This window comes from Gobius niger (genome assembly GCF_951799975.1).
Source record: "Gobius niger genome assembly, chromosome: 14".
NCBI classification, from domain to species: domain Eukaryota; kingdom Metazoa; phylum Chordata; class Actinopteri; order Gobiiformes; family Gobiidae; genus Gobius; species Gobius niger.
The window spans coordinates 6,160,992-6,188,247 of NC_136865.1; the positions used below are offsets into that span (position 1 = coordinate 6,160,992).

A 27,256-nucleotide genomic window follows, 5' to 3' on the forward strand; every position below is an offset into this window, starting at 1 on the left:
ACTGTATTTTTGAGGTCACAACGTTTTATTTAAAACACCACTAAAATACTAAGTTAAAGCACAAATGAGGATGTATACAGTATCAGACTTCTTTATTTAACTACAATCAAATATTTCTGCCTTAAAACAACACATTTGTACAGTCCATGCTGAGATGGGTTGGGGTCGGGGAATGGGGTGGGCGGGGTCATTGGGCGTCCTGGAGCAGGGAGCAGTACAGGGCCGACTGGAGGAAGCGGGGGTAGCAGTCCGTGTCCAGCAAGGAGTAGATGCGTTTCTGGGCCAGGTTCAGGGAGGTGTGGGAGGGCGCCAGGAGCAGCTGGATGGTCAGGTCCCGTGTCTTACTGTCCAGGTTTACCTAAAGTCACGAGAGAAGAGGGTACAGATGATGCAGAGTGTGGACCAGAACTTAAATTGCTCTCTCGAAATGGCTGTAGTGAATGTCTTGAAATAGGCCTCTGTCTCTTTAAGAACCTCTGACCCTTTCCGACACGCCCCCTCCACACGCTGTCTGTGGCATCAGTGGGGAGGGGGTTCTGCTGAGGAGCAGTGGGAATGACATAATAACATGATGTAAAGCTTGAAAAAGTCGATTTTGCATAATACCCCCCCTTTAACAGAGGGCTCAGGATACCTCTCTATCTAAATATGATTAGGGGGTGTAATGATATGAATTTAGACCGATACGATTCATTACTGCGAAATATCCCTTTTTTAACGATATAAAATGACATGATAAAGTAGATTTCAGTACAACAATTCAAGACCAATTAAAAGAACTCCACATAACTTCATAACATGCTTTGCGGTTTAGATCCATAAAACCTTTGAAAACAGTCTTTATATCAGTCCTGGCCCAGTCTAAACATTTCCGCTTGTGTGTTTTCATCAACAGTAGTCTGGTTTCCACTTTTCTCACATCGGCAATGTCTCACTTTGTATTTCTGGACACTTCAGGCCGGTTACAGCAACTGAAAATGACAGCACTGGTAGATAATGGATTCCCGGTGATTCCACACTTGATTTTTGTTCAGTCCTTTGACAGTTACTTTGTGTTTGTGCGACCTTGTTGGCAACAAAGCGTCGTTTTTTGACTTTTCAGTGTCTGACAGATTGTGGACCTGCTTTGGCTACACTTCCTCTCAGCACACGGATGACCATCACCCGGGACACCCTTACAGTTTCACACAGTTTGCTGCTATGGCAAATAACAACACGGTCACTTGTGTATTTGCGTAATTGGATTGCCTCCATGTACGACACACACACACACAAAACTATGTGCTCTATATCCTTGTAAGGACACGTCAAGTACACACCTTACGCAGCGAGGTCAAAGTACACAATATTCTGTCCCAAGTCATTTATAAGCCTCCAGTGTAGTACTTCCCCTTCCTTGGTGACATTTACGGCTGTCCCAGAGATAGCACGGGGCCGTCACGCCACTCACATGTAATGCATTCGAAAACAATCAAAAGGCCATGTATGAGCAGAGGCCTCGGTAAGGTTAGCTTGGCGCACTTGGACAGTTTGTAAGTAAATATTATTATGCCCACAGTGGCCGTGTAGACCAGCTGATGCCACATGTTGATTGGATTGAATTTTTTATGCTTTCCAATAATCCAATGGCAAGGTGCAAAGCAGAAACAAGAAGTGTCCAAATAAAGTATGTCTAGGTCTATAATATAACAATTCAAAGACACTTAGGTTTCTTTATTAGCATTAGCCATTAGCTTTATATAGCACTAGCCGCTACGACGTTTCCGCAGTCTACGCAAACGCCACCTCCAAAAGTTGCTGCTGTGAAACATATTGTAAAGGTAAATAAAAAAAAAACTGCATCTTTCAACAAGAAACATAATAGTGAAAAATATCTCCATGCCCATTGACATAAAATGTAGTTATGCAAAATGTCAGCAGAGGGCACAAGCCTTTAAAGCAGTACTAAGTAACTCTTCCCCCTAGAGGCCATAAGCGCAACTGCAGGTGTCGCAGCAAGTTACGATTTTTTAACTTATTAATTGTATTGGAGAGTAAATACTACGCTGACAGGAAACGCGAGGGGAGAGAGTATACTTCCAATTATACAATGGAAGTATTTTTTTCACTCAAACTTGGCTGTAAATACTGTTTAAAGTGACGTTAGCCCGCAGTTAGCTTTGCCCGTTAGCATGTTAGCTTCTTCTTCGTGATTCCATTAGTGTGTATTGCTTTCTCTGGACCGGTGGCAGTCAAGTTGCAAACATGGTTTTCTGTCCAGGGACACGAGGGGGAGATGAAAAGACCCTCCAATCATCCCATAAACACTTGTATTACCCCCACAGGGACTACGGAAAGGATTTATTAAGGTAAACACGTTACTTAGTACTGCTTTAAGTGTAAGTGCATTTCAAAGTGAAACCCAAGGCTGTAGCAGGGACAATTTGCGCACTGCCATGATTAGAAGTCTAGTGAGGTAATGTATGGACCTTAAAAAATAAAAATGCGTCTCATCAGATAACATCAGTTTCACGATAAGGGCACAGTTGACACTACATGATAGCATATTATAATACTGGTGAAAGTGAAAGTATAATGGTGCTTTTGCCCGTGGTCTCTTTAATGTGCAGCTTTTATCCTCCACATGTGCAATTAGTGGTTGTGTGTGGCCAAAGAGGCGCATGTGTGAGAGGCTATTATGCTAATGCTACTGTTTGAGAAGACCAGAGACTTCAAGACGGCTTGTAGCATTTACATGTGCATCTGTAACCAGACAACATTAGACCTGGCTCATATTGAAGTATGTGGGTGGGATTTACCCAGGAGGACTGTCAGTTTGGAACTAAAACAGGACACGATCAGGTCTAAACTCGGACTGGCACTTCAGACTTAACACAATAAGTATGAATATTTAACTGAAATCTTGTTAAATATTCAGTATGTGGCACTTAAAGAATAGAAAGAAGCAGTAGTGCATCCATTTTGTACATAAGCACTGTTGTATGTACACAAGAGCCATGAGCGAGCCCCAGTTCTAACCCTGGAATATGGCATTTTCCCTCTAATTGTGGTTGTAACTCACAAATAGCCCACAAAGCACTCGCGGAGATCCAGCATAGCCTATTGAATCTTTATTGTGGAAACAAAAATGAATTCTCTGTGGTTGACTTTTAGCAAGTTGGCTTTTTTTTCTTTCTTTTACAAAACAGTACCTCCTCTCCTCCTCTTAAAAAACCCCAACCAATTTCACGGTTTCACTGCAGACCTGGCAACTCTGACCACAGGTGGGCTGACTGATTCGGAGGGAGGTCTGAATGAAACTACAGTCACTTGTCTGGATCGCGATCAAGGGGCACAGTGACAGCACTGGCCGGCAGTGTCTGTACTGTCTGTACTGTTTAAACTTTGTTATTTGTGACGATCGCAATAAATTACATCTATGGCTAAATATATTCAATCCGCACTTCTTCCACTTCTTTGTAGTCTCCTTTTTACTAAAACGTCTCTTTAGTTTATTTGCTCCTCTCAGTTCTTCGTTTGGTTTGGAATTACTGCTGCTCAGTCAGTTTGTGTTTACCAGCTGTACAAATGAAGCTGTTTTTTCCAGGAAATGCACCAGGATTTGGATGTGGGTGGACCAACTAATAGGTATCTTAGCCATAAACAAGGTCTGCAGTATGACAGTTCGTAACAGCCTTTTACAGCATATTTTAATGTACGTATTGACCAGTATGTCTCTGCTTATATAGCCAAATTGGCCATTATCTACTAAAGCAACTGTAAAGCCCTTTCGAGAGATGGTTTCCACTGCTGCAAACCCACGATTTCAATTATTCCTCAGGCCACACTTATCATTTCCTCATACAGCCAATAACCGGAGGTAGATTACCAGGAGACCTATGGAATATGCCCAGTCGATATGCTAGTCTGAATGTATGAATGCAAGGTGGTTCTTTTCTTACTTGCAAATATCATTTTTTCTCAAGGTTGATGGGAGCATGTATACACAAGACGTTATTATTATTCACAAAACATTAAAGCATGCTATTTGATCAAGGTTAGTCACATAATAGCCTGCAGACAGAGTGAGAAATGTATTCTAACATCTGCTCTGGGCTCTAAACAACATCGTGCTGCTATATTCATAGATTTAGCTTTCAATTCAGTTCGAGTGCTCGATCTTAATAAAACGACTCAGCCAGATTGGGAATGGTTTTCAAACTTTCTGTCAACGAGTAAAAATGGACTCTTTGTGTTTCCAAAGGGGTGCCTCAGGGATCCATCCTCGGTCCAACTTTCTTTTCTGTATACATGAGACATGTCTTAATCTGTTAGCAAAGGAATTGTACAACTGTATGCAGAGTAGGGCTGAACGATATGGAGAAAATTTCCTATCTCGATATTCATGCCAGATATCTCGATATCGATACGATATAACTATGGGTTAGGTGAAAACTAAGCATTTTTCAAAAAAATAAAATCTTAATACAAAAAAGTGCAGTTTTATTGATGAAAATCTATATCATTTCTATCTTGTTTTTTAAATTTTAATATGTTGAATGTTCATATCTCAGTATAAATACGATAACGATAACTAATGCAGAGGACACCATTTTGTATTTCTGTGAAGCATCTCCAGAAACGGTTATTCCGAATCAATTACTGTACTTTATTGCTCCCCGTCGAGAAAGTCGTTCTCTGCATTTGACCCATCCTTCAATGTCGCTGGGGTAACATGTATGTATCTCAGTTCATTTACAAATTTGACATCTCGCTCAATGTGAAGAAGACAGATTATTTGGTTTAATTGTAATAGACCTGGTTACTCTCCCAAACTTGGTCTTGCTAACTCCCCCAAAGTCTTGCCAAAGTCTCTCCTCAGATTACTGAATGAATGAAAAACCATGTCACAGGCAAAGATTAAAGCCAAACTTTTTGTACAAAAACTATTCCTCCTTCACATCTTCCGCTAAAACATGTCCATCCTTCTTCTGTTTGACTATGGAGACATCATTTATTAGCCTGTACAGGTACTTAACAAACTGGACACACATTTTTCTTCATGTAATTCCCCACAATTTGATCAAAACAGTCACTGGCCCATGACCTAAAGTCATCAGCCAGCATAACAAGCAGCATTTTAACAAGGAGCTGTTGAATTAAGTCAGAGAGGTCCTTATCCACGCACCCACTCAAGAGTTGGCTGGTTGAGACTAGGTATTGAGAACAAGGCAAGTAAAATTCGTAGATTTCTTTTTTGGACTCATTCCTGCATTTTTGTTGCCATGTTCCTTCCAGTGCACAGGACCTTTCTTCTGAAGTGTGTACGCATGAATTACAATGGGTATCACATTGTCTAAGATAACTAAGGACTCTTCCGTAAATGCACACTGCAAAAAGTGAATTCTAAGCAAGTAAAAAATGTCTTACTTTAAGAAATAAGTTCTTTTTTTCCCTAAAAAGTAATAATGTCTTGCCGAGCAAAGTTTTCTTAAGTAAAATACCCCTCAATTCTTCACTAAATAAGAATGTTTTCCTTAAATTATTCCATTTTCTGAGGACATTTTGCTTAATTCTAGTTATTTATTTGCTTAAATTCAGTGTTTCTTTCTTGTTTTATGATAAGAAAAATATTCTAGAAATAAGAATTCTAAGCAAGAAAAAAATGCTTACCCCATTGGCAGAATTTTTTCCCTAAAACAAGACAAAATGTCTTATTTCAAGATTTTTGTCCTTGTTTTCAGTAGGGTTCTTTTTGCAGTGCAAAAAGGACATCTGTAGGGTGACCAGTGATACTTCTCCACCAAATGGCAATGGTAAACATCATTAATGCACACATTTTTGGCCTGGAATAGTGAGATTATGATCCTAAACATGAATACATATGATTTTTTGTCATTTGTAGATTTTCTTTCCCCCCATATCTGATCACTTTACACCTGAAGAGTGTTCTGATGTCACGGGAATGCATCATATCATCATGTGATTTGGCGACGCTTGGGCCTCGAGACCTCCCCAGGGTCTATTTCTTTGGCGAGAGTGTGCGCTGCGAGCCCTACCTCCCGCGGGGACCCCGGCAGGATGTAGGTGTTGCAGATGTCTCTCCCCCTCCTCTGCAGGCTGAAGTTATTGGACGAGTGCTTGTACTGTTCACAGGCCAAGTAGAACTGCAGATTCTCCTCGCTGAACTCGGAGCGCAGGAATGCACCGAACACCGACACGCCAGCTGTGAGAAAGAGGGGGGGGGAGAAAAGAAGAAAACACTGGTTTGTACGTCACACAGGAAACACGATCCTGTGATTCAACAATGCGCGGAGCCGTATAAGGGCATGACAAACCCATTATTTGTGATGGCTCAAGGTGGTGTCATCACACGTCGGCTTCCTTACAATAACACTCTGACAGGTTATGAGGTCATGAGTGTGACTCCATCCTTCCGTTTATCTATTTTCTTCCACTAATTCTTATTCCACTCCCAGCCTCCGCTCCTCCAAACTTCGAGCTAGTGTCCCCTGTGATCCCCTCATCCTATCTCTAAGAGAGTGGCCAGCCGCAAAGCAGGGGAAACTCATTTCAACCACTCGCATCTGGGGTCTCATCCCATTTGGTCCAATCCAATTTTATTTATTTAGCACATTTCAAAAACTAAGACAGTTTCCAAAGTGCTGCAAAAGCAAGGAACAATGTAAATGACAAGAATAACCTAACAGTGACAGATGAAGCTAAAGAAGAGACCCGCCATGAAAACAGTAAAAGAGCAGAGATAAAAAATAAATAAATAAATAAAATTAAAAAGGAGACAGTGGCCATACAACTCACGCAGTGTTAAAAGCCAGAGAGAAAGACTTCGCAAAAGCATTAAAACAAACAATAATATGATATATAATAATAAATCGGGGTGATGTGCTGGTGTTTCTTGCTCCCAGTTAACCTCTTAACTCCCGCCTGAACCGAGAGGATCTTTTTCCTCACGTCATCAGATTTTTTTTCCATCATTTTTTTGTTTTGTCACTTTTTGTCACATTTTTGTCACTTTTTTGTCAATTTTTTATCACATTTTGTCATTTTTTTGTCACATTTTTGTCATTTTTTCGTCTATTTTTTTAATCATTTTTTTGTCAATTTTTTGTTATTTTTTTGTCATTTTTATGTCACTTTTTGTCACATTTTTTGTAATTTTTTCTGCATTTTTTTGTCAAATTTTTATCACATTTTTGTCACATTTCTATCATTGTTTTTGTCTCAGTTTTGTTGCTTTTTTCACAGCTTTTTTTCCAGAGGCTTTTGGACTGGGGTAAAGCCAAACTGGAGAAAATGTACTCGGTAAGGGAGGTAAGGGGTTAAAAGACGCGCTGCAGGATTTTGGACCAACTGTGAGCGGGAAAGTGCAAAAGTGCAGTAAGCAAGAATATCAAAGATAAATGCTCAAACATTTCTCATGATGAAAAAAGCAACAATCTCTGATCACGTCGGAAAAAAATCTTCAAGTATTCAAAGCAGTCTCTCTAAAAATCTTGAAAATACAGTATGAATAAAAGTCTAAAAAACTGCTGCAGCTTTTGCTACTGTACAATATGCAGGAATATCAGAACTGACTTTGGTACCAGGTAACATAATTATTGTTATTTATGCAAGATAAACAAAGTCATTGATTGGATTTCATAATGGCACAGTAAAAACTGCATTATGCTGTTTACATCCGAGGAGCTACGTGCATTAGCCATAACACAGTCTGAGCTGCTTTCCTGTCTGGACTTGGATGCAAATACAGCTAAACAAGGGACACTGACATCCTTTCTTGGCCAGAGCATCAAATCCTACTGGCAATCACAGTAATGGTCAAGTGTTCTTCCAAAGACATCATGCCCTACATGGGTCCTTCAACTTCTCTACAGGAACTTGTTGTAAACCTACACATACTAACATGCATTTGTTAACATGCATTTCCATTTGACTCTTCCTCTGGGATCCACTTGAGCTAATAGCTTTTCTTTCTTTGTATGTGGGTCTCCGATAACAACAGTGCGCGCTGTAAATGACTTTGGCTCCAATTGCCGACCGTATAAGCGACGTGTCTCCAGAGCAGCAGTGAGAGCGGCGCTTCCCCAACGTCCGAGCCACTCATGCAGTTTGTGTTCATTTGGACAATTAAGAGATTAGTAGAAATGAAAATGACACTATATTGCCAAACGTATGGGCTCACCTGCCGCAACTCACTGATGAACCCAAGTGCCATCCCGTTCCTAACCCATAAGGTTCAATATGACGTGGGTCCATTCTTTTATACATTTACATTATGAAATGGCTAAAAAACTTCAGAACGTCGATATTGCCTGTTTGCATGAGTCTTAAAGGGACTATACAGAGTTTAAAAATGTTAAAATTAGGTATTTTCCTCCCCCTACATGTTCCAACAATGTCCGACAGACCTGTTCACCACAACTGCCTCTAAAATCCTGCACTGTCACTCAAAAACGTGTTACTTCGGGATCCGAAAGTGCCGTCATGCACGAGTTTAATATAGAAGCTGCAGTTTCACGTATGACCTGAGGTGGCAGCAGTGAGTATAAAATGGCTGACTTGCATCTAGCCCCTTTAAAGGGCGAGTATTGGGCTTTTTGCAGGTACGTGATAATAATCTCAAACACATCTTTATCACCGTCTTTCACTTCCTTGGTTTTAAAATGCACCTTTGATCTCGAACAGCAGAAACAAAACACCTGATTTTCATGCAATCTCACCATAAGCCCCTCCCACCCACTCCTCTCGCTCCACAGCTTTTTTCAACAAAGAGGAAAGTGAAGCTATAATAAAGGAGTGGCTTCACTTCGCCATGAAAGGATTACCGGTAAGCTTAGTAAATAGATCAATAGGTGAGGAAAGCATTTCCTGGAGCTGTCGCCGCCGTGTTAATGCTGCATTTGTGTGACTCGGGGAGCTTGTTTTTCCCGAGATGCGGCACCATTGTCCCCAGTTGGTTTGCGTTCATGAGCTTTTTATATCGGAACGTGGGGATTTTGATGTCATTGTCATCAAATGAAAACAAGTCTTTTATGACTGATTAGCGCTTAACTGAGCTAATCACTTGAGTCTGGCGTTAGCATCTCATGTTTATAAAATATCACGAACATTTTCTTTTGGCTAGCATTGATGTCGGGCATTTCTCTCGAAAATATGTTACTCCGAGGACGACGTTGCAGAGCCGAACTAAAAAACTCCACCATTACACCACAGCTGAACAAATCCGCTGGTACGGAAGTTGGGAAGCTCATTTTGACCCAAGTTTTTCCAGTTGTTTTCCTCAGTTGCGCGGCATTAAAGGGATATTTCAGGATTTTTGACATAGGGCCTCATTTCCTAGTTATCCAGAGTGTTGCTGATTTCTGGAGATATTTTTTTTGTAATTCAAGCAGTTCTTTTATTTGAAGAGTTTCGTGGTGCTAGGCTAATGCTAGGCTAGCGCATTCCTACGACATCAGCTAGCTTGTATAAAAAACAGTCTGACCCGCTCCACAGAGCACCTGAGGCAAATCACTTATAACGCCAGACTAACCATATAAATGTCTGTGTCGAGTAATTTGAACTATTTTGCATTTAAAATGAATCCTAATATGTACTGTCCTAATTCAAATAAATAAATAAATGAAAAATGAAAAAAAAAAGAACTTATATTTGAGCAGCATCTGCTTCGTGGTTGTATGAGCTACGCGGCGGCGGAGTGATCTGCTAGAAAATAGTACCTCAAAATGCGATCATTCATGTGATGCAAGGTCAGTTATATTCCAAAAATTATTCTATGGACACAGACATTTATATGGTTAGTCTGGTGTTATAAGTGGTTTGCCTCAGGTGCTCTGTGGAGCGGGTCAGACTGTTATTACTGCAGGCTAGCTGATACCATAGAAATGCACTAGCCTAGCGCCACAAAACTCTTCAAATATAAGAAATATAAGCATGAATTACAAAAAAAATATCTCCAGAAATCAGCAACACTCTGGATAACTAGGAAATGAGGCCCTATGTCAAAAATCCTGAAACATCCCTTTAAGACACTGGAGCAGATTCAGATATTCCTCAAAGATGTGCGAGTGGCTCGAAACACAGCTCCAGGTCTGTTTTTTGATGAGAGAACAACATTGTAACATGGTTAAAACGCTCTTTAGCAGCTTTTATACATGAAAACCCTCATGGAAACGGCTTCTTTGTTGTTGTTAAATGGCTTACAAATAGTGAATGTACATATAAATCACTTTCTACTACATTAGGCTTAAAGTGCTCGACGACCCGCTCTACTATCTGTGCAGCTGCAAATATTTGTGCAGCCCTAATTGTTGCATGAATTTGGAAAGACGAGGCTCTTTTTATAGCTGGTATTGATATCAAATGCCATCAAATCCAAGCCGCATATTGAATGGCTGCTGATAATAGATCTGTGCACTCAAGCTATCAGCCTCGCAGCACCAGCGCCGGTCGATAGTTTGTTCAAGCCGGGCCTCTGTCTAACGGAAATCCACGAGGCTCCTTTGAAAGCTACAGGGGACAATAGAAATGCACAAACTCCGGCTAGTTGGATTCATTTCCCCCGCAATGCAGAGTTTAGGATCGAGTAAATTCAGCGTTAGCATAACATTAGTGGAAAAAAAAACCCCCAACAACACCGTAGAGAAAAGCGCTGCGGGATAACGTTTAGAGCCAGTTCTGCAAGGATTTTACTGCGAGATATAATTGTTGCCGCTCTAAGGAAGAAATAAAAACACGCATTACTGTGGAAGAGGAATATTCCCATTCGGAGGAACAGATACAGTATGGTGAGATCTGCAGTGCTTTTCATGGCATGCTCTGTTTGCTAAGGGAGCTGTCGGCAAGTCTCGTCCTGTCACAACAAGACACAGGGAGAACACAAGGGAGCCCCACGACGGCAACATTCCCCGGATAGAGTCACTTTTCTTTACTAGGAAAAGGCATAATGAGCTGTTGAATAGTTTATCGAATAGTTTAAAGACGGCTTGGGTTTTGCTCACTCCGTTTAGGCCTATTTTGCCCATCAATCTCCAAAACAGATTCATTAACCTCTCACCACCCGCCAAAACCAAATCCATTCTTTCCTCTATGCCATTGTCATCACTTTTTATTTCCCTTATGTGTTTTTGTCACTTTTTTGTTACTTTTTTGCTGCTCTTCTGTCACTTTTTCTGCTGGATTTTTGTCATTTTTTCTGCTGGATTTTTGTCATTTTTTTCTGCTGGATTTTTGTCTTTTTTCTGCTGGATTTTTGTCATTTTTTCTGCTGGATTTTTGTCATTTTTTCTGCTGGATTTTTGTCATTTTTTCCGCTGGATTTTAGTCACTTTTTTGCTGGATTTCTGTCTTTTTTTCTGCTGGATTTTTGTCATTTTTTCCGCTGGATTTTTGTCATTTTTTCTGCTGGATTTTTGTCACTTTTTCCGCTGGATTTTAGTCACTTTTTTGCTGGATTTCTGTCTTTTTTTGCTGGATTTTTGTCATTTTTTCTGCTGGATTTTTGTCATTTTTCTGCTGGATTTTTGTCATTTTTTCTGCTGGATTTTTGTCATTTTTTCTGCTGGATTTTTGTCACTTTTTTGCTGGATTTCTGTCTTTTTTTGCTGGATTTTTGTCATTTTTTCTGCTGGATTTTTGTCATTTTTTCCGCTGGATTTTTGTCATTTTTTCTGCTGGATTTTTGTCACTTTTTCCGCTGGATTTTAGTCACTTTTTTGCTGGATTTCTGTCTTTTTTTGCTGGATTTTTGTCATTTTTTCTGCTGGATTTCTGTCTTTTTTTGCTGGATTTTTGTCATTTTTTTTGCTGGATTTTTGTCATTTTTTCTGCTGGATTTTTGTCATTTTTTCTGCTGGATTTTTGTCACTTTTTTGGTGAGTTTTTGTCTTTTTTTTGGGGTCACTTTTTAGCTTTTTTTGTTGCGTTTACATCCTAATTTTCTTCTCGTTTTTTGCCTCTGTTTTGAAGAAGCTTTTAGATTTGGAGAATTTGGAGAAAACATGTTCAGGTGGGAGTTAAGAGGTTAAAGGAACAGGCCACCATTTTTCCATACTGAGATATGTTCTTGCCTGGGCTTAGACGAGTTGATGCGTCCCTGTCTGGTCTTTGTGTGTGCCCTCAGTCACGCAAAACGACCAAAGATGTTGTTAGCATTTGGCCTCTCCCAATGTATTCCTATAGCTCCAAACAGGGGTGAAGTTGGAAGCGACTAAGCTCTTCCACGGGCACAAAGACCAGACAGGTACGCATCAACTCGTCTAAGCTCAGGTAAGAACATATCTCAGTATGGACAAAACGGTGGCCTGTTCCTTTAAGAGAGAAAGTAAATAGGAATTAAAAGGAACCAAGAGTGTTTTCATGAAGCCAAGGTTTTGAGAAAGGAAAAGGAAAGATGTGTTTCAATCAAAAGTGGCAATAAATGGGACAGCCTTGGCAGCACCATTTAAATCTCACACCTTTTGTTCGGGGGTAGATACTTTCACGCTCCATTAAATTCAATAAATGAATTTTCAATGTTGTGGTTTTACTTTCTAAAGGGAACAACACAATAACTGACACCTATTTTGGTCCTGGTGTAGACGTGGTTCAGGCTGGTTTCCCATGAGGGATACGAGTTGCGCCGCATGACGACCGCTGACAGCATTATATACGGTTTTATGCTATATACTGTACTATAGGTGGTTTGGCTCCGGACAGAGAGGGAGAAGGGGAAGAGCACATCAGTTCAAACAGACGTTGCAAAAGATGGACAAGTGCAGATAAAGGAAGAGGAACTGGAGTTGCTGAAGTGTTCCATCAAATGTCACCGATTGCAAACACAAAATGCGCAATAGCGGGTGAAACTGAGGAAGTGCCAAGATGTACCACACTGAAACTAAGGCTGGACGATGGATCTGTGCATTAATGTGGCTTATAAATGATCTTTGGGGCTTCTCAGAGTTGATATTTTATGTTTTTAAGTATGGGAAATACACTTTATCAGCAAGGGCTGTGTTGGTTTGCATTTAAAAGATTGTGCAAGCGGTCATTTTTAGCCAACGGCCTGCTGACCAATTGATCGTGGTTCTGAAATAAACAAAGTTTGAGTGAGAAACTGCTCAGTACAGGTCCAGTGATGGTTTCTGCAGTGCAAGAGAATGGTATTAAAAGGATGACTATGACTATGGATGGAGAAAATGCGTGTTTGTAATGAGGGAACAAAGTAGATTTTTTTTTTTTTTTTAATGATATGTTCTATCTAATGACTGCAAGTGGTAGACAAATAAAAAGTATGTGTGTGGTTTTTTTTTAAATCTGTGGTGTCAAAATAGGTATTGATTTTTTTCTTTCCAAAATTGACATTTTTACACAAGGATAAATAGTACAAATATAGTAAGGTGGATAAGTTGACCAACCCGTGTGGATCCTTGTTCCTTTTGGGGTAGAAAGACATATAAATTTATATATTTTTTTACCCTCATTTAGGGGTCCCCAAGCACTGATTAACTTTTACACATTATAGTGTAAAAGCTTCTTTTTTTTAGATAAAAAAAAAATAAGAACCCATTTTTTGGTACAAAGTCTTTAGTAATTAAAGGAACAGGCCACCGTTTTTCCATACTGTGATATATTCTTACCTTAGCTTAGACGAGTTGATGCGTACCTTTCACCTTAGGAGCACTTCGACATTACTGCGTGCTACTAAGTGCTCCTAAGGTGTTATTACGCCTTACAATATATGTGTAACTATATTTGGATTATGTAACTACTCACGTAACCGTATTGAAATAGGGGAAACGTGGAAGGGCTTGGTCACTTCTAACTTCACCCCGTTTGGGTCCATGAAGAGAGGAGGTGAGGCTAAATGCAAACAACATCTTTGGTCTTTTTGCGTGACTGAGCGCACGCGTAAAGACCAGACAGGCACGCATCAACTCGTCTAAGCTCAGGCAAGAACATATCTCAGTATGGAAAAACAGTGGCCTGTTCCTTTAATGAAGGCCTCAACTTACCCCATGACAACATTTTCTCTCTTTATAGCATCTACAAGCAAGAACTAAACTCCTGTGTATTTTCAGCAATATATACAGTATATATAGTGTCGTTTTCATACACTCCATGAAACTGAACAGCTTCAGCAACTGTCCAGTCAGTAATGAAACACATGGACTGCTGAATTCACATTTACTCTTAACTTGTCAAACAGATGATTGTCAATACGTTTTGGAGATCAGGTTCCCTCAGCCTTGTTCCTCTCCCACCATGAACGCTATGGATGTTATTATTATGATGGGCTGGAGAGGAACATGGATCCACATGGGGAGGTTTTTTGAGGCCCCTAAAATACAGGCCAAGTGCGGTAGGAAAAGGGCCAACAACAATCGGTTGGGAAAGGCTGCTATTGGCTCCCAGACCGTAGTTTGGACATCACTGCCTTATTAACAGCCTTCCCCTCGAACAGAGTTCCAATGTCAGACCAATGCATCACCTAAAATCACTGACATTAACGAAGGAAACCACACTGATTTTAAAAAGAGACCAAGTGAAAGAAAGAAAAAAGCTGAGAATCTGTCCGGTTTATTCACCTCCATACATCTCCATTACAACTTATTGGTTTCTTTCTAACAATGCCCGTTTCTCTGCTGCTATTAGTCACACACATCTAATTGCATGCAAGCCCCCAACATGTTCCTTCCGTCTAGAAATGCCAGTGGGAGACAAGCTAATCAATAAAACTAATACTACAGCGGCCGCAATAGGGAAGGGGATTTAGAAGCAATCAAATGGGCGCCCGGCAACACTGCACACAGCCAGCGTGGGTCAGCGTTGTAGCCGAGTTACTTCTCAAGTCTTTCGAATCTTAAGGCTCAAGTCACGGAGTCACGACAAAGCCGTCGCAATCTCCCCTCATGAGATCCGATCCGGAGGGCTCGGAGCAGCTGCACATTTGGCGATTCCAAACCAATTAGCATGAGCTGCAGTGATGAAAAGCTCCCCTCACCTCGGGAACGGATCGCTCTGCGCTTTGGTCAGAGCTGCACTCCGATATACACAGACCTCAGCTTTCATCGCTTGTTGTAACAGAGAGAGATGTGTTTACTTGCTCAGATAAAGGAGCTTTCACCGTGAAGGATCAAAGGAAAAAGTCAGCGTGGGCAAAAGACGTTGGAGACCGATTGAGCTGAGAGGGTCAAACTATGCAGTACAACATGTAATGTGAATGTGAAGATGCCCAGAGAATGTTTATCAGACAGGATTATGCATGACGTCCACTTAATGGCAAAATACTCTGGCATGATCATCAGAATGACCACTCGTGTATAAGCATGGAAATGGGTTCTATAGTGGTCTGGACGTACTTGGACTGGACAGCAGAGCGTTGAGAGATTCGGCCCAGCTCTCCAGCTCCTCCCGGCTCATCTTCCTCTTCCTCCCGTGGCCCACCTGACTCCACTGGCGCATGAAGAGCAGCCGCGACCTCCTGTCGGCGACGCTGAGGAGCACATCACATTCACGGTTGGTTCATGGTTTTCCCAAACGCGCGTTCGCAAAGGCTCATCGGTGTGCAGTAATGGCAGTAGTGTGTGTTGCCATATTACCTCGTCATTTAGTGAGTACTCGCAGGAAACGATTGCAAAATGTCGCACCATATGACAAAATGTAGTTGTATTACAAGATGTGGAAAATGTTTTATTACGCGACAAGTGGCGTTCATGTGATGTCAACGGTGTGTGAAGTGGATCTCGTCATAGGAGGAGGCGTGGTTTCGCCGAGGGAGAAAATAGAAACTTCTGGGAAACATAGTCTTTCACAGTTTTTAGCTGTTTCTGGGGAAATTATCACATACAAAAATAAAGTAAAGTCTATATCGGGTCCATATGGATGTTTATTCACAGCAGATTGTTCAGAAGAAAAAACAGCAGTCATAGCATCATGTTAGCATTCTCCGTTATTTATATATTTATGGGCTGTTGAACCACTTTGCTCCTCCCCATGTCTTCCATCCATCCATCCATCCATCCATCCATCCATCCATCCATCCATCCACCCATCCATCCATCCATCCATCCATCCACCCATCCATCCATCCACCCATCCACCCATCCATCCATCCATCCACCCATCCACCCACCCATCCATCCACCCATCCACCCACCCATCCATCCACCCATCCACATCCATCCATCCATCCATCCATCCATCCACCCATCCATCCATCCATCCACCCATCCACATCCATCCATCCATCCATTCACCCATCCATCCATCCATCCACCCATCCACCCACCCATCCATCCATTCACCCATCCATCCATCCACCCATCCACCCATCCACCCATCCACATCCATCCACCCATCCATCCATCCATCCACCCATCCACCCACCCATCCATCCATTCACCCATCCATCCACCCATCCATCCACCCATCCATCCATCCACCCATCCACCCACCCATCCATCCATTCACCCATCCATCCATCCACCCATCCACCCATCCACATCCATCCATCCATCCATCCACTCATCCACCCATCCATCCATCCATCCACATCCATCCATCCATCCATCCATCCATCCATCCATCCATCCATCCACCCACCCATCCACCCATCCATCCACCCACCCATCCACCCATCCACCCACCCATCCACCCACCCACCCACCCACCCATCCATCCACCCATCCATCCATCCACCCATCCATCCATCCATCCACCCATTCACCCATCCATCCATCCATCCATCCACCCATCCACCCATCCATCCATCCACATCCATCCATCCACCCATCCATCCATCCATCCACCCACCCATCCACCCATCCATCCATCCATCCATCACATTGCACTAGCCCCTTATGGCTCCTCCTGCAGGTGGTGGGTCCACAGAAGGACGGCCTCACGAGTCTAACCTGGCCTGTTGGTCTCTCTTAAGGGGCTTCTGAACCACTCTTTGTCTGACCCGTCACCTAGGACCTGTTTGCCATGGGAGACCCTACCAGGGACACGAAGCCTCCGACAACATAGCCCCCAGGATCATTTGGGTGCTCAAACCCCTCCACCACGTTAAGGTGGCGGTTCCGGGAAGGGTCTCCATGTCTTTGTATCTTTATTTAGTAGAAAACTATATTCATAATTCAGCATTTGTTAAAGTAGTTTCTGAATAATTAGAGAAAGTTTCGATTTTTCTCCAAATTGTTTTCCCCCTTAACTGTTTTCAACATGACCATATATGGGCGTATCCAGAGACGCCGTCTGTATCTATACTCAATGACAATTTGAGGCCATTGAAATGATGCAACAGTGATGTTTTTCATTGTTTACCGCAATGATTATGGTCCGAATGCACATCATCAACTCTAAACTGTTGCAACATTAGCCAACTGGTTTATTTGTGCATCTTTTTAATTATTAAAATGCTTATTGGGCGATTTATCCTTCAAACTCCCCTCTGTTTATCCTGTACATGCTGCAACAAGTGTGTGAAAGCCACAAACAAAAAACACATGATCCTGGCTCTGAAAAGACTTGTCCTTGTGGTAAAAATGCTGCAAGTTTAGCTCCTTTCTTTTATAATGTCATCAAAGAAAATCAGAGGAGACTGACAAAATAAAACGTCCAACTTTGATCATATTCTTCATGTAAAGTAGCAAGAGCCTGTTGGACTGGAACGGAAACTCTGGAGCTACTAACGCTGATTCTGAGCACAGAGTAAATTCACAATTGTGTCCTCAGCTTCGAGGGTGTGAGGCATTGGACATGGCGGCCCCGAATCTGGACCGAGTCCTCCGCTCAGCCGCCTCTTCATCGGGAGCCAGCTCCAGCCCCACCACTGAGCTGGCCTTTGTGGCGATGTGTGTATACTGTGCAGCCAAATGAAATCACATCAGATAAATATCCCACTGACCTTTCCTTGTGCTCCGGGTTGAAGAGGTTTGAGTTCGACGAGTGGGGACTCTGAAAGAGAGATCGCAGCAGTTAGCCAGAGGCACACTTCCAATCTATACACCGGTTTAGAGGCGCTGTATAAGGTTACAGTTGCCAACACACACACCACATGCCTGTATGATTCATAAGGCTAGGTACCATCAGATGTGGGTAGTTATCATTAATGTTATTCTACTTGAGTCAAAAAAAGTCGACCAATGCATCAATGGGAAAGAGTCATATCCTATTCACTGTCATGAAGAAAAGACACCCCATCTTATTGAACTGTCAGTAGCCACATAGTGATATCCCTGCACACTGTACTTGACTTGTGAACCTGAAAGGCAGACATGTCCTTGCATCCTGATGTATCAGCGCAGGCCTCTGGTAATGCATTGATAACGCTGGTGTCAACACTCTCCGTCAAGCACTGGTGATTGGATTGTGGGCTATGTGCATGAGTGTGAATACAAAGACCCCAGAGAGACCTCATTGAGCCGGATAATAGCGTTCTCAAATAACATGATGCTGTGAGCACGTGACTGAGTGAATCTAATAATTGCTGTAGCTTTTCCTTGACAGCATTCTGTGTTAGTGTTCAGCTAAATGGCTATATTAGATATGCAAAGATCTGTGGTGTGGTTGGCATGTTCCCAATCTTTATCTGGACATCGTCAATGTTCATTTTGCAGTGGGTTATCAAGTAGATTTCTATTGTAAAATGCCTTTAGGATGTGCACATAACCTGCTCCACACCAGGTCTAGTTTTCCCTACGGTCCTTTGATGAGTCAGAGACGAGAATCTGACTTTTTAAGCCATCCTTTGCTGGTGTGAGGAGTGAGGTGTGGAGAGTAGCGACTTGTGAATTCATCAGGGATAGGCAACATCCGACCCGGAGGCAAAATCCAGCCCTCAAGCATGAATCCTCTGTCCCTCCTGATATAAGGTCGATATATGAGTATTTTACAATATCGGCTATCAGCCCGGTGAAATGTTGAGGCCGATATCTACAGAACCGAAAGAGCTCCCACATTCATCGGCCTCAGGGAGATGATCATCACGGTGAAAATTGGTCACAAGTTTGTACACCTCTGAGGCTCAGATCCTATTTTATATGTTTTTTTGTTGCAGACTTTTGCTTATTTTACTTTAGATTTTAGAATCTACTGATTGTTGTCTTTCAAACGACCCTCCTTTGAAGTACCAATTAAAACATGAGTGTCCTGAATAAATCAGCCCTATGTCCCAAATAAAGCGCCCCCTGCTGTCACAGTTCAACACTGACACATGTTACAGTTTAGAAGCATATCATGGATTATAAAGACAATTATCAAAATCCCCCTAAAATCGGCATTGGCCTTAGTTGATCTCTACTGCTGATGATTTTGATAAATACAATTGGGCAAAATTGAGATCAAATACGTGTTAACACATTGAGTGCCAAAAACGGAAAAAGTTGTTTGTTGCGTTTCTTTTCTTTCAAGTCCGGGGGGCGCGGTGTTGCATAGCGAACAGCTGTAAACCCGACACTTCTGTCTCGCTCTCTGGAGCGCGTTTGACAAAGCAGAGCGGCTTCCCATGGAAAGATCGAAACATTTGAGATTTTAGCATGTCTCTGAGTTTTTAAATGGTTACAATTGGTCCAAGGACGACTGAGAGACATCCTGTTAAAGTCTTCAATCCGAGAACCAGGCAGTTTAAATGCACACTCAAAAAGCGATCCATCTGCGGCAACACACGGTGTTTCAAAACATGTCAACAATGTTGTCTTTGAAAATCGACTTGAAGCAGAGATATTTAGGCATTTGCCTCTTCCCATAACGTCAGTGTCCGTCCAGAGAGGAGAGAGGAGAGAGCAGTTAATCAGAAAGGAGAGTGTTGCATTAAACCCCGTTATCTCCGTAACTAGAAAAAAATCTGTGATTTGGATCGTAACTAGCCTCTGTTTAGCTTAGATTTCTCAGGAACCGAGGCACGTAGAAATAAACTGTTTTCACCTATGGAGAGCTTAGATTCTCGTCTTTGAAATGAGTTATAGCCATAGCTATAACATAGAATGGGCTGTGGTGCTACAAATATAATTTAAAATGGTCTGGATTGTTGGCACTCAACCGATAAGTCCCAAAAACAGTGCGGCACTCAATGTGTTACTATAATCCAAAATACTAAAATATGGTAATTCTTTTGAAATTTTCCCTGGGAGGAACCCCCAAACCTCATTTTTTGTGTATAAAGTAACACTAGCATTAGTGGAAAGTGGTCCTTGATTTTTGGTCACCATGGGGATGAACGGCCCTCCATCTGTTGGCTATAAAAAAAATGAGCCCTCTTCCAACCACCTACCACTGATGCAGATCAATGTGGACACAGGATTCATCAAGCAGCGACATTGTGTTGCTACTTTTCTACACATGTAGCTGCCCCAAAAAAGTTTGTGAAATAGGCTCAGTTCTTGATCACACCATGTTGAATGTGATAGTATGAAAATATTGAGGGGTGAAACAAAGCCTGAAACATCCGGCAGCATTGAGTAAATAATTCAGAACAGAATGGACTGCTATAGCCAATCACATTCAACAGTTCTTTGAGTGTGTGGAGCAGGTGGAACTGGTACTGAAGATGATGAACTAAATCAAAGCTATTGTCAGGAGGAACGCTCCTGCCACCCATTCAAATAATCAGCCAATCAAAGCTCAAAAACACCACCTCTGGCAAAGTGAACTCCAAAGGCTTTCTACATTTCTACATATGCTCAGTGATATTATTTTCCGGACACATGCGGCAAACCACTTTTAAGTGTTACGGATCTCACTGCAATGTTTAGGAAATGAACCAAAACATATACTGTATTTACACTGTACATGAGCCATTGTGCAGCTCAGTCGCTCAGGAATTTAAATCACAATCTCTTCGGTTTGTTAAGAGAAAAAGGAAACAAAAGAGGCATGCATCATAAAGCTGTCTGCCCCTCGGGAGAAGTTACTTGTTTCATTCAAACATGTAATCAATCCAGTTTAGTGAGGTTGTCTCCATCTGAACAGCCGCTCTCTACGGATTAGAATCCAGGAAGAACTTAACCCTCACGTGTTTTTTTTTTTTTTAATTCATGCACCAATCATTTTGATATTCTCAGCATTTTAATTGCCTTCAATCCATCTGTTAGCAATAGCATCTTGTTGCCATAATGCTTTTGGGTCTTTTAAAGAAGCCTGAAGCCCCTCCGTAACTGGCAGAGGGCACCGATCCTGCATATAATTCCGGCACATAGTTTAAGTAAAAATGTATCTAAAGGTATTTTCAAAATGATGGGTTTGGCATTGGCTCGCCGAGCTTTTCAAAGTTCCTATCTGGCTGAACAGGTCCCTAGTCTTTAGTTCCAGTTTTATTTTTATGACCTGCCGTTGGTCAACAATGGTTAACATGTTCCCTTGTAATGTTCATGTGTGGTTTTACACGGCAAAGAGCTACGTGCAAGTGACAAGCAAAAGTGGTCATGAATTGATAAGCACAAGCAGAAAACACTGGAAAGGCCTATTCTATTGCAGTGTTTCTAAAGCCGTTTTGTCTTCACACAGCCCTTGTTCATCTAAACCCCGAGTACCCCCTTGAGGGTGTGTGTTTAATTATTTAGAAAGTGATTAACTAACTTAGAATTATTGGTATTTAATAGTGTGTTGTAGGGCTGGGACAAGACCTGGGTCGACGTGGAGCTTGTGGATAAGTGGTACTACAAAGAGCGTTGTCAGTTCTGGGTTTTTCTCTGAGGATTTGTGAGGCGTTCATGTGAAACAGGAAGAGTCAGCGCCAAGCGGACAATCACAGCAGAGACACAGTTCATCTGAAAATCAAAATCTATCACTAAAATCATGATGAACATACTAAACTTGAGAAACAGAAATAAGCCTTTTACATAAAGTCATCTACAATCTGTGTCAGCCACATGTGTAGGAAAAGTCACAACACGATGTTGACACTTTATAAATTCTATGCGCGCTTTCACATAAAAGACCTGTCGCCGCTGCTCAAGGTTCTTCCTCCTTTTCATTCTCTGCTCCTCTCCCTCTGTACACTGCAGAGTTTGGGCGACAAAGCGGAGGATTCTCTCCTCTGACTGGTCTAATCTCATCTAAACTGGGAACTAAACCTGGTCCAGAGCAGGTTTTGGGCTAAGGGCATGTTTCCATGGAGATCTACCCGGCTAGAAAGTTATCCAGCTTTGTAGTACGGCAAAACCATGGTACCCCCGCTAACCCTCTCATCCAGCTTCGTAGCACTGTACACCCCCCAATGATCTTTTCACTCTCATCACTCTTGTTGTAGCCACAGCTGCCATTGCCCCGAGACCGACTGAGACATGGCTGCCTATCTGCACCAATGGCCTCTCTTGACACCACCTGCAAACCCACATTCACAAGTCCCACTGAAGCATAAACTCGTGCGTGGGACTCACCTGTCCTCCAAACAGGCTCTTGAGGTGGAGTTTGGCCGCGAGCAGCTTGGCCCTCCGATGCAACTTGACTGGGTTGGACGTGCAGGTGGGGGAGGTGGGCGTGGCGCCTTCGTCCTTCTCTATGCTCTCGGTGCTGCCGTTAGCCGCCGGCGCTAACTGTCCGTCACTGTACGCCCGGCAGCCCTCGTTGATGGCACACACGCTCAGCCTGTTGGCGTCGCGCTTTTTGATATCATCCAAATTCTCCGTGCTGATGCTGCGCTCCTTGGTCAGCTCCCTCTTCCTGCTCGGCTCGCGGATGAGGGGCGGGAAGCATCCGGTCAGGGCGCCGTCAGGCTCATCCGAGTGTTCGTGCAAAGTGTACGTCCCCGAGGCTCGGTTCGAGGGATCGTCGGGACTTTTCAGGGCGACTTTTTTCCACGGGAGGAAGTCCAAGTCCAGGAGCGAGCCTTCGGAGCTGAAACGCCGCATGACGGGTGTGTGGCGACGAGACTGCAAAATAGAAAAAAATTATAAAAATCATAAAGACTGCAGTTATGTCGGAACTACTGTAGAGTGTCCATTGCCCTCGCCAATTTGGTGCCCAAGGAAAGACTGAGCTCTATCTAGAGGCTGCACTAAAGCGCCAATTAGGCGCCAATTACAAAATTCAGCAGCTCGTGTCCTGACCACATTACACCGGTTTTAGAATCGCTGCATTGGCCCCGTGTGTTTCAGGATCGATTTTAAAGTTCTTCTAATGGTTTTTAAACGTCTTAATGGTCTTGGTCCTTCATATCTTTCAGGACTGCTTTTACCTTACAAACCTTCACGGCCCCTTCGCTCCTCCTCAGGGGTCTCCTAGTTATTCCTAAAGTCAACAAAAAGACTCATGGTGAGGCGTCTTTCCAATATTACGACCCTCGCCTCTGGAACCACCTGAGGAGGAGCTCAGGGCTGCAGAACGTTCATGTTTTTAAGAGCAGCTCAAGACCCACCTTTTTAGCTTAGCTTTAACTGACTAATCTATTTATTTAATCCTAATATATAAAATATATGGGAGGTTGTCCCGGGCGTATTGTTTTAAATGTTGTAATCTGTAAAGCATTTTGTGATACCTTTCGGTATGAAAAGCGCTTTATAAATAAAGTTTGATTGATTGATTGATTGATTGATTGATTGATTGATTGATTGATTGATTGATTGATTGGTGGTAGAAAAGTGGAAGTAGGAGAGAGTTTCTTTATGTTTATTTTAAGCTGATTGTCGCCACAGGGTCTGGCAACTTTAAGTGCGGGTCTCATTCGGCTTCCTGATTAGAAAATTGTTATCAGACTGTGCCAAATCAAAATTAAAAAAGCAAACATGTAAAATGTTTTATGTGAGTAATACAACATCACAATTGTAAAACCAATATTTGAATTTTGATCTTTGGACACAGATAGGGCCATGTCTATAGGAAATTTACAAAACCAATCTTATATGTTTAAAGCAGTATTGAAATCAACATTTAACATTCAAATGTGTTAGTCAGAGCCATGGGATTCTGAGAGAGACAAGATTCCCCCTCAAAAATGCTTTTGCTGTGCTCATTTCCTACTTTGTGTGATTGCTGTTGTTAACTTCAGCGATATTGGCCAGATGCTTTGGCAAATGCTAGGCTTCCAAAGCTGTTTTATAAAATTACCGATCTGTCACAGCCAAGGGAAGAAACACCCCGTTTGTGAACATTGCTTTTGCCAATCATAGAACTAGTTTATCCATTAATTTTTTTATACTTTTTTTATTACATACATTAAAGCCACATCGCGTAAACGTTTACCCACTAAATCAAATTGAAACACAAGCACATATTTTTATTATAATGGCAAAATATCTCATAAACATGTACAAACAAACATGACTTTCCTCAGACATAACGTAGATGTGTCTAAAGTCAGTAGAATTTGAGGTTTAAATACTGTAGGTTAGGTCCTCATCCAGATCCATTCTTTGGATTACCCACTGCAGTAATATCGTTTTGTCGATATGTTACACATTGTGCCTTTAAATGGTCTACGACACCCACTGGACATGATGACAACTCAATCGTGCGTATTGTTGATATTGCCTGCAGTGCACAATCTATCCACTAGAGTGTGCTGCAGCACCCACAGCACCCTAGGTTCCTTGATGTTAGTAATGAGTTTGGAACACAGCAAACTAACTCACACTACCTGAGAATCCGGAGCAGTGTGACGACAATCATGATCAGTATTGTAAAACATTATTTGCAAATGCAACAACAGAAACTGCATTTAGATGTTGATCCTATCTGCTGAATAACAGGAGACAAAAATCGCATTGAAAATGGTGACTCAATGGGGGTAATCATACATTCAAATGACGGCATTATCCATTCATGGTGTTATCATAGACTTTTTGCGTTTTCTGTGAGAAACGGAGGGAGGGATTCAAAAGACACCAGGACAAAACGGGACTGAAGTTACATAATGTGGCATTTTGAAAACAAGCCACCGAAAGACTAATTTGCAAATGGCATTATTTAAAAAACAACTACATTGCAGTAATGACTTCTCAAAGTGCTTTCAGTGGTCTGTTCACTCCACAGGTGCTACTTCTACACTATAGCCACGGGGCTCCGACCTTTTGTCACAAATGAGTTTCTTCCACAAAATAAATACAGCAGACGGCCGCCGGTACTTTGAGGTTGCTTGACTAAGGCGGAGCACATCCTGGTGAGAACTTGACTTTATTTAGCTAAATGTTTGCAGATTGCATTCATTGTGTTCATACCTCAATTGTTTGGTGCACAAAAAGACAGTATCAACAAATGTAAGTTGTATTACCAAGCTTATGCAGTTTAGTCTTTGCGGAGCGACTTTGAAGCTCCTGTGTTATTTTCATCTGATATTTCATCTATTATTGCGATAACAATAATTTGGTAATTCACATCCCTAATGGCTAATATTGCCCCGAACACTCTGACTGTTGTCATCAATGAAAAAACAAAGTTCCTGTCTGGCACTCGATGTTTCAACAGTCATTCAAGCATGACATACCTGGAATAGGAGCCAATCGCAACACGAGATTAGGAATGTAGTAAAAAGAGAATCCTATTGTCTCGAAACATCAGCCTATTTTACTGTCAACAACTTGGGTGGAGCTAGAGCATAGACAGCCTATGTCCACAATCTGAAAGTCTACTGCAGAACTTATGCACAGGCTTCTTTACTATCCTCATATTCCATCCATTTAGCATAGTTTATTAATGCCTACTTCTCCAAAAGAGCACTTTGATGCTCTTGTTCACTTTACTGAAAAAGCCTACTCGGGTTTTTTTTGCTATTTTTCAATCTGTCAATGATATTTTGTGCCACTACCTACTGAAATGACGAGATTCTCCATCCATTTCCCTCCGTTTGTAAATCATTGGCTCGTCTGACGGTCATTAAAGTCTTCATTATGCCAATATGCATTTGCTTCAATCAATTTTCATTTACTTTTAAGAAAGGACAAATGGAATAAATCGATATAACGGAAAATGTCAATCATGGAGTGTCATGCAAAGCTTACAGAGAAATCAATGTGGCATTATGAGTAAGTCAGAATACTACACGTTTAAAAACAGTGGTGGCACTAGAGGGGTTGGACCATAGACTGTGAAAATAAGTCATCATTTCCTTTATGGATTAATAATGTATAAATAAGATAATTTTCTTACACAATTTAGGTCTTTTCAGTCTTGATCTAGGCCTGGTGGTAATTGGAAGGAAATATATTTTAAGAGGTGGTTTTTGGCGTGAAATATTTGAGAACCACTGGCATAGAAGAGAAGTTTGTTGATCATTTCTTAGAGTTTATATTAATATGTTAGCCTAAACCATTTGAATCATTAGCAGGTACTATTAAACTTTATGGTACCATTTGCTGAATTGTGCACTGTATACCAATCATAAATCATAAACTACTTTGTACATGTTCAGATCATCTCAATTAATGTTAGCCGTCAAATTAATGTTTGCTCACACGCTTTACACTCAAGTTTCAGCTCGCATTCGCTCGTGGTTATGCTGGCAAACTATGACCCTCTGCCTCTGATGATCGTTTTATGGTGCCATAATTTAGAACAGGATCACCCCCATGCGCTAATCCAAGTCCAAACAAACCTACCGCAGTGAAGTAATTAAACTTTCTCCATAGGAGCAGCAGCAGCGGCGGCGGCAGCGGCAGCAGCGGCTCTCCGGGCGGATCACATGAGCGACATGTGCGCTCTCCCTACGCCGTCAACAGGTCTTCGTGCAGCGGATTCCAAACAACCTGCGACCCCGCTCCTCCTTCCTTCCTTCCGCTCCCCAGAAACGTCCTCAATTGCTTCTTCTCCAGTCTCACGCCTCCGCGCGCAACCCCAGTGTCCTTTACGCACGGTCCAGAAAACGACTGGAGTAAAAAAAAAAGAAGAAAAAAAGTGCAAGTTTACAGATTGATCCCAAGTCTTGATGGTAAAAAAAAAAAAAATGAACGTGCTCCTCTACCTCCTCGCTTCGTTTTCTCTGCCACTCCTTTCTTCCCGTGTGTCTCAACTTGCACACATTACAGGAGTGCTGCTCTGGCCAGGCGATCCGCGCTGGTAAACACGGCGTTTAATGACTCACTCGAGGTGTGTCCAATGAGAGAAAAGGCTATAGTCGTGGAGGCGTCACATGTTAATGAAATATAACCTAAAGGGTACAATTGTAGGAGTGCAAGTAAAGTAGTTTGCGATGTTGTCCACTGGCACTGAGGAAATGTTGAGAGTTATTCTGGAATCAGGAGCCGACATTGAGCAAAACGTTCCTGACGCCACTACTTTTATTGCCTACTACTGGGTTACTTTTAGCCTAGTAAAAGTTAAGTGACTAAGTGCAGGTCTGTGGCAA

The 27,256-nt window shown here is 42.0% G+C and overlaps 1 protein-coding gene across 1 annotated transcript; it reads right to left on the reverse strand.

The window, feature by feature from the left end:
- Positions 1-156: 156 nt before the first annotated feature.
- Positions 157-26,800, reverse strand: LOC306974150 (uncharacterized protein). The gene is made up of 6 exons (XM_079571318.1): positions 26,511-26,800; positions 22,359-22,850; positions 17,888-17,937; positions 15,339-15,472; positions 6,039-6,205; positions 157-358 (listed from the first exon to the last, which is right to left on the reverse strand). The coding sequence occupies exons 2-6, from the start codon at positions 22,827-22,829 to the stop codon at positions 188-190; spliced, it is 993 nt and encodes a 330-aa protein (XP_079427444.1). The 5' UTR covers positions 22,830-22,850; positions 26,511-26,800; the 3' UTR covers positions 157-187.
- Between the last annotated feature and the right edge of the window lie 456 nt (positions 26,801-27,256).

What these genes read in the sequence shown, in the direction of transcription:
- LOC306974150 (XM_079571318.1), bottom strand. Translation starts at nt 22,829, where the DNA reads ATGCGGCGTTTCAGCTCCGAAGGCTCGCTCCTGGACTTGGACTTCCTC. An exon ending in AACCCGGAGCACAAGGAAAG is followed by an intron (nt 15,473 to 17,887) that starts GTCAGTGGGATA and finishes TGTGCTCCTCAG; the next exon opens with CGTCGCCGACAGGAGGTCGC. An exon ending in TGCCGGGGTCCCCGCGGGAG is followed by an intron (nt 359 to 6,038) that starts GTAGGGCTCGCA and finishes TCGTGACTTTAG; the next exon opens with GTAAACCTGGACAGTAAGAC.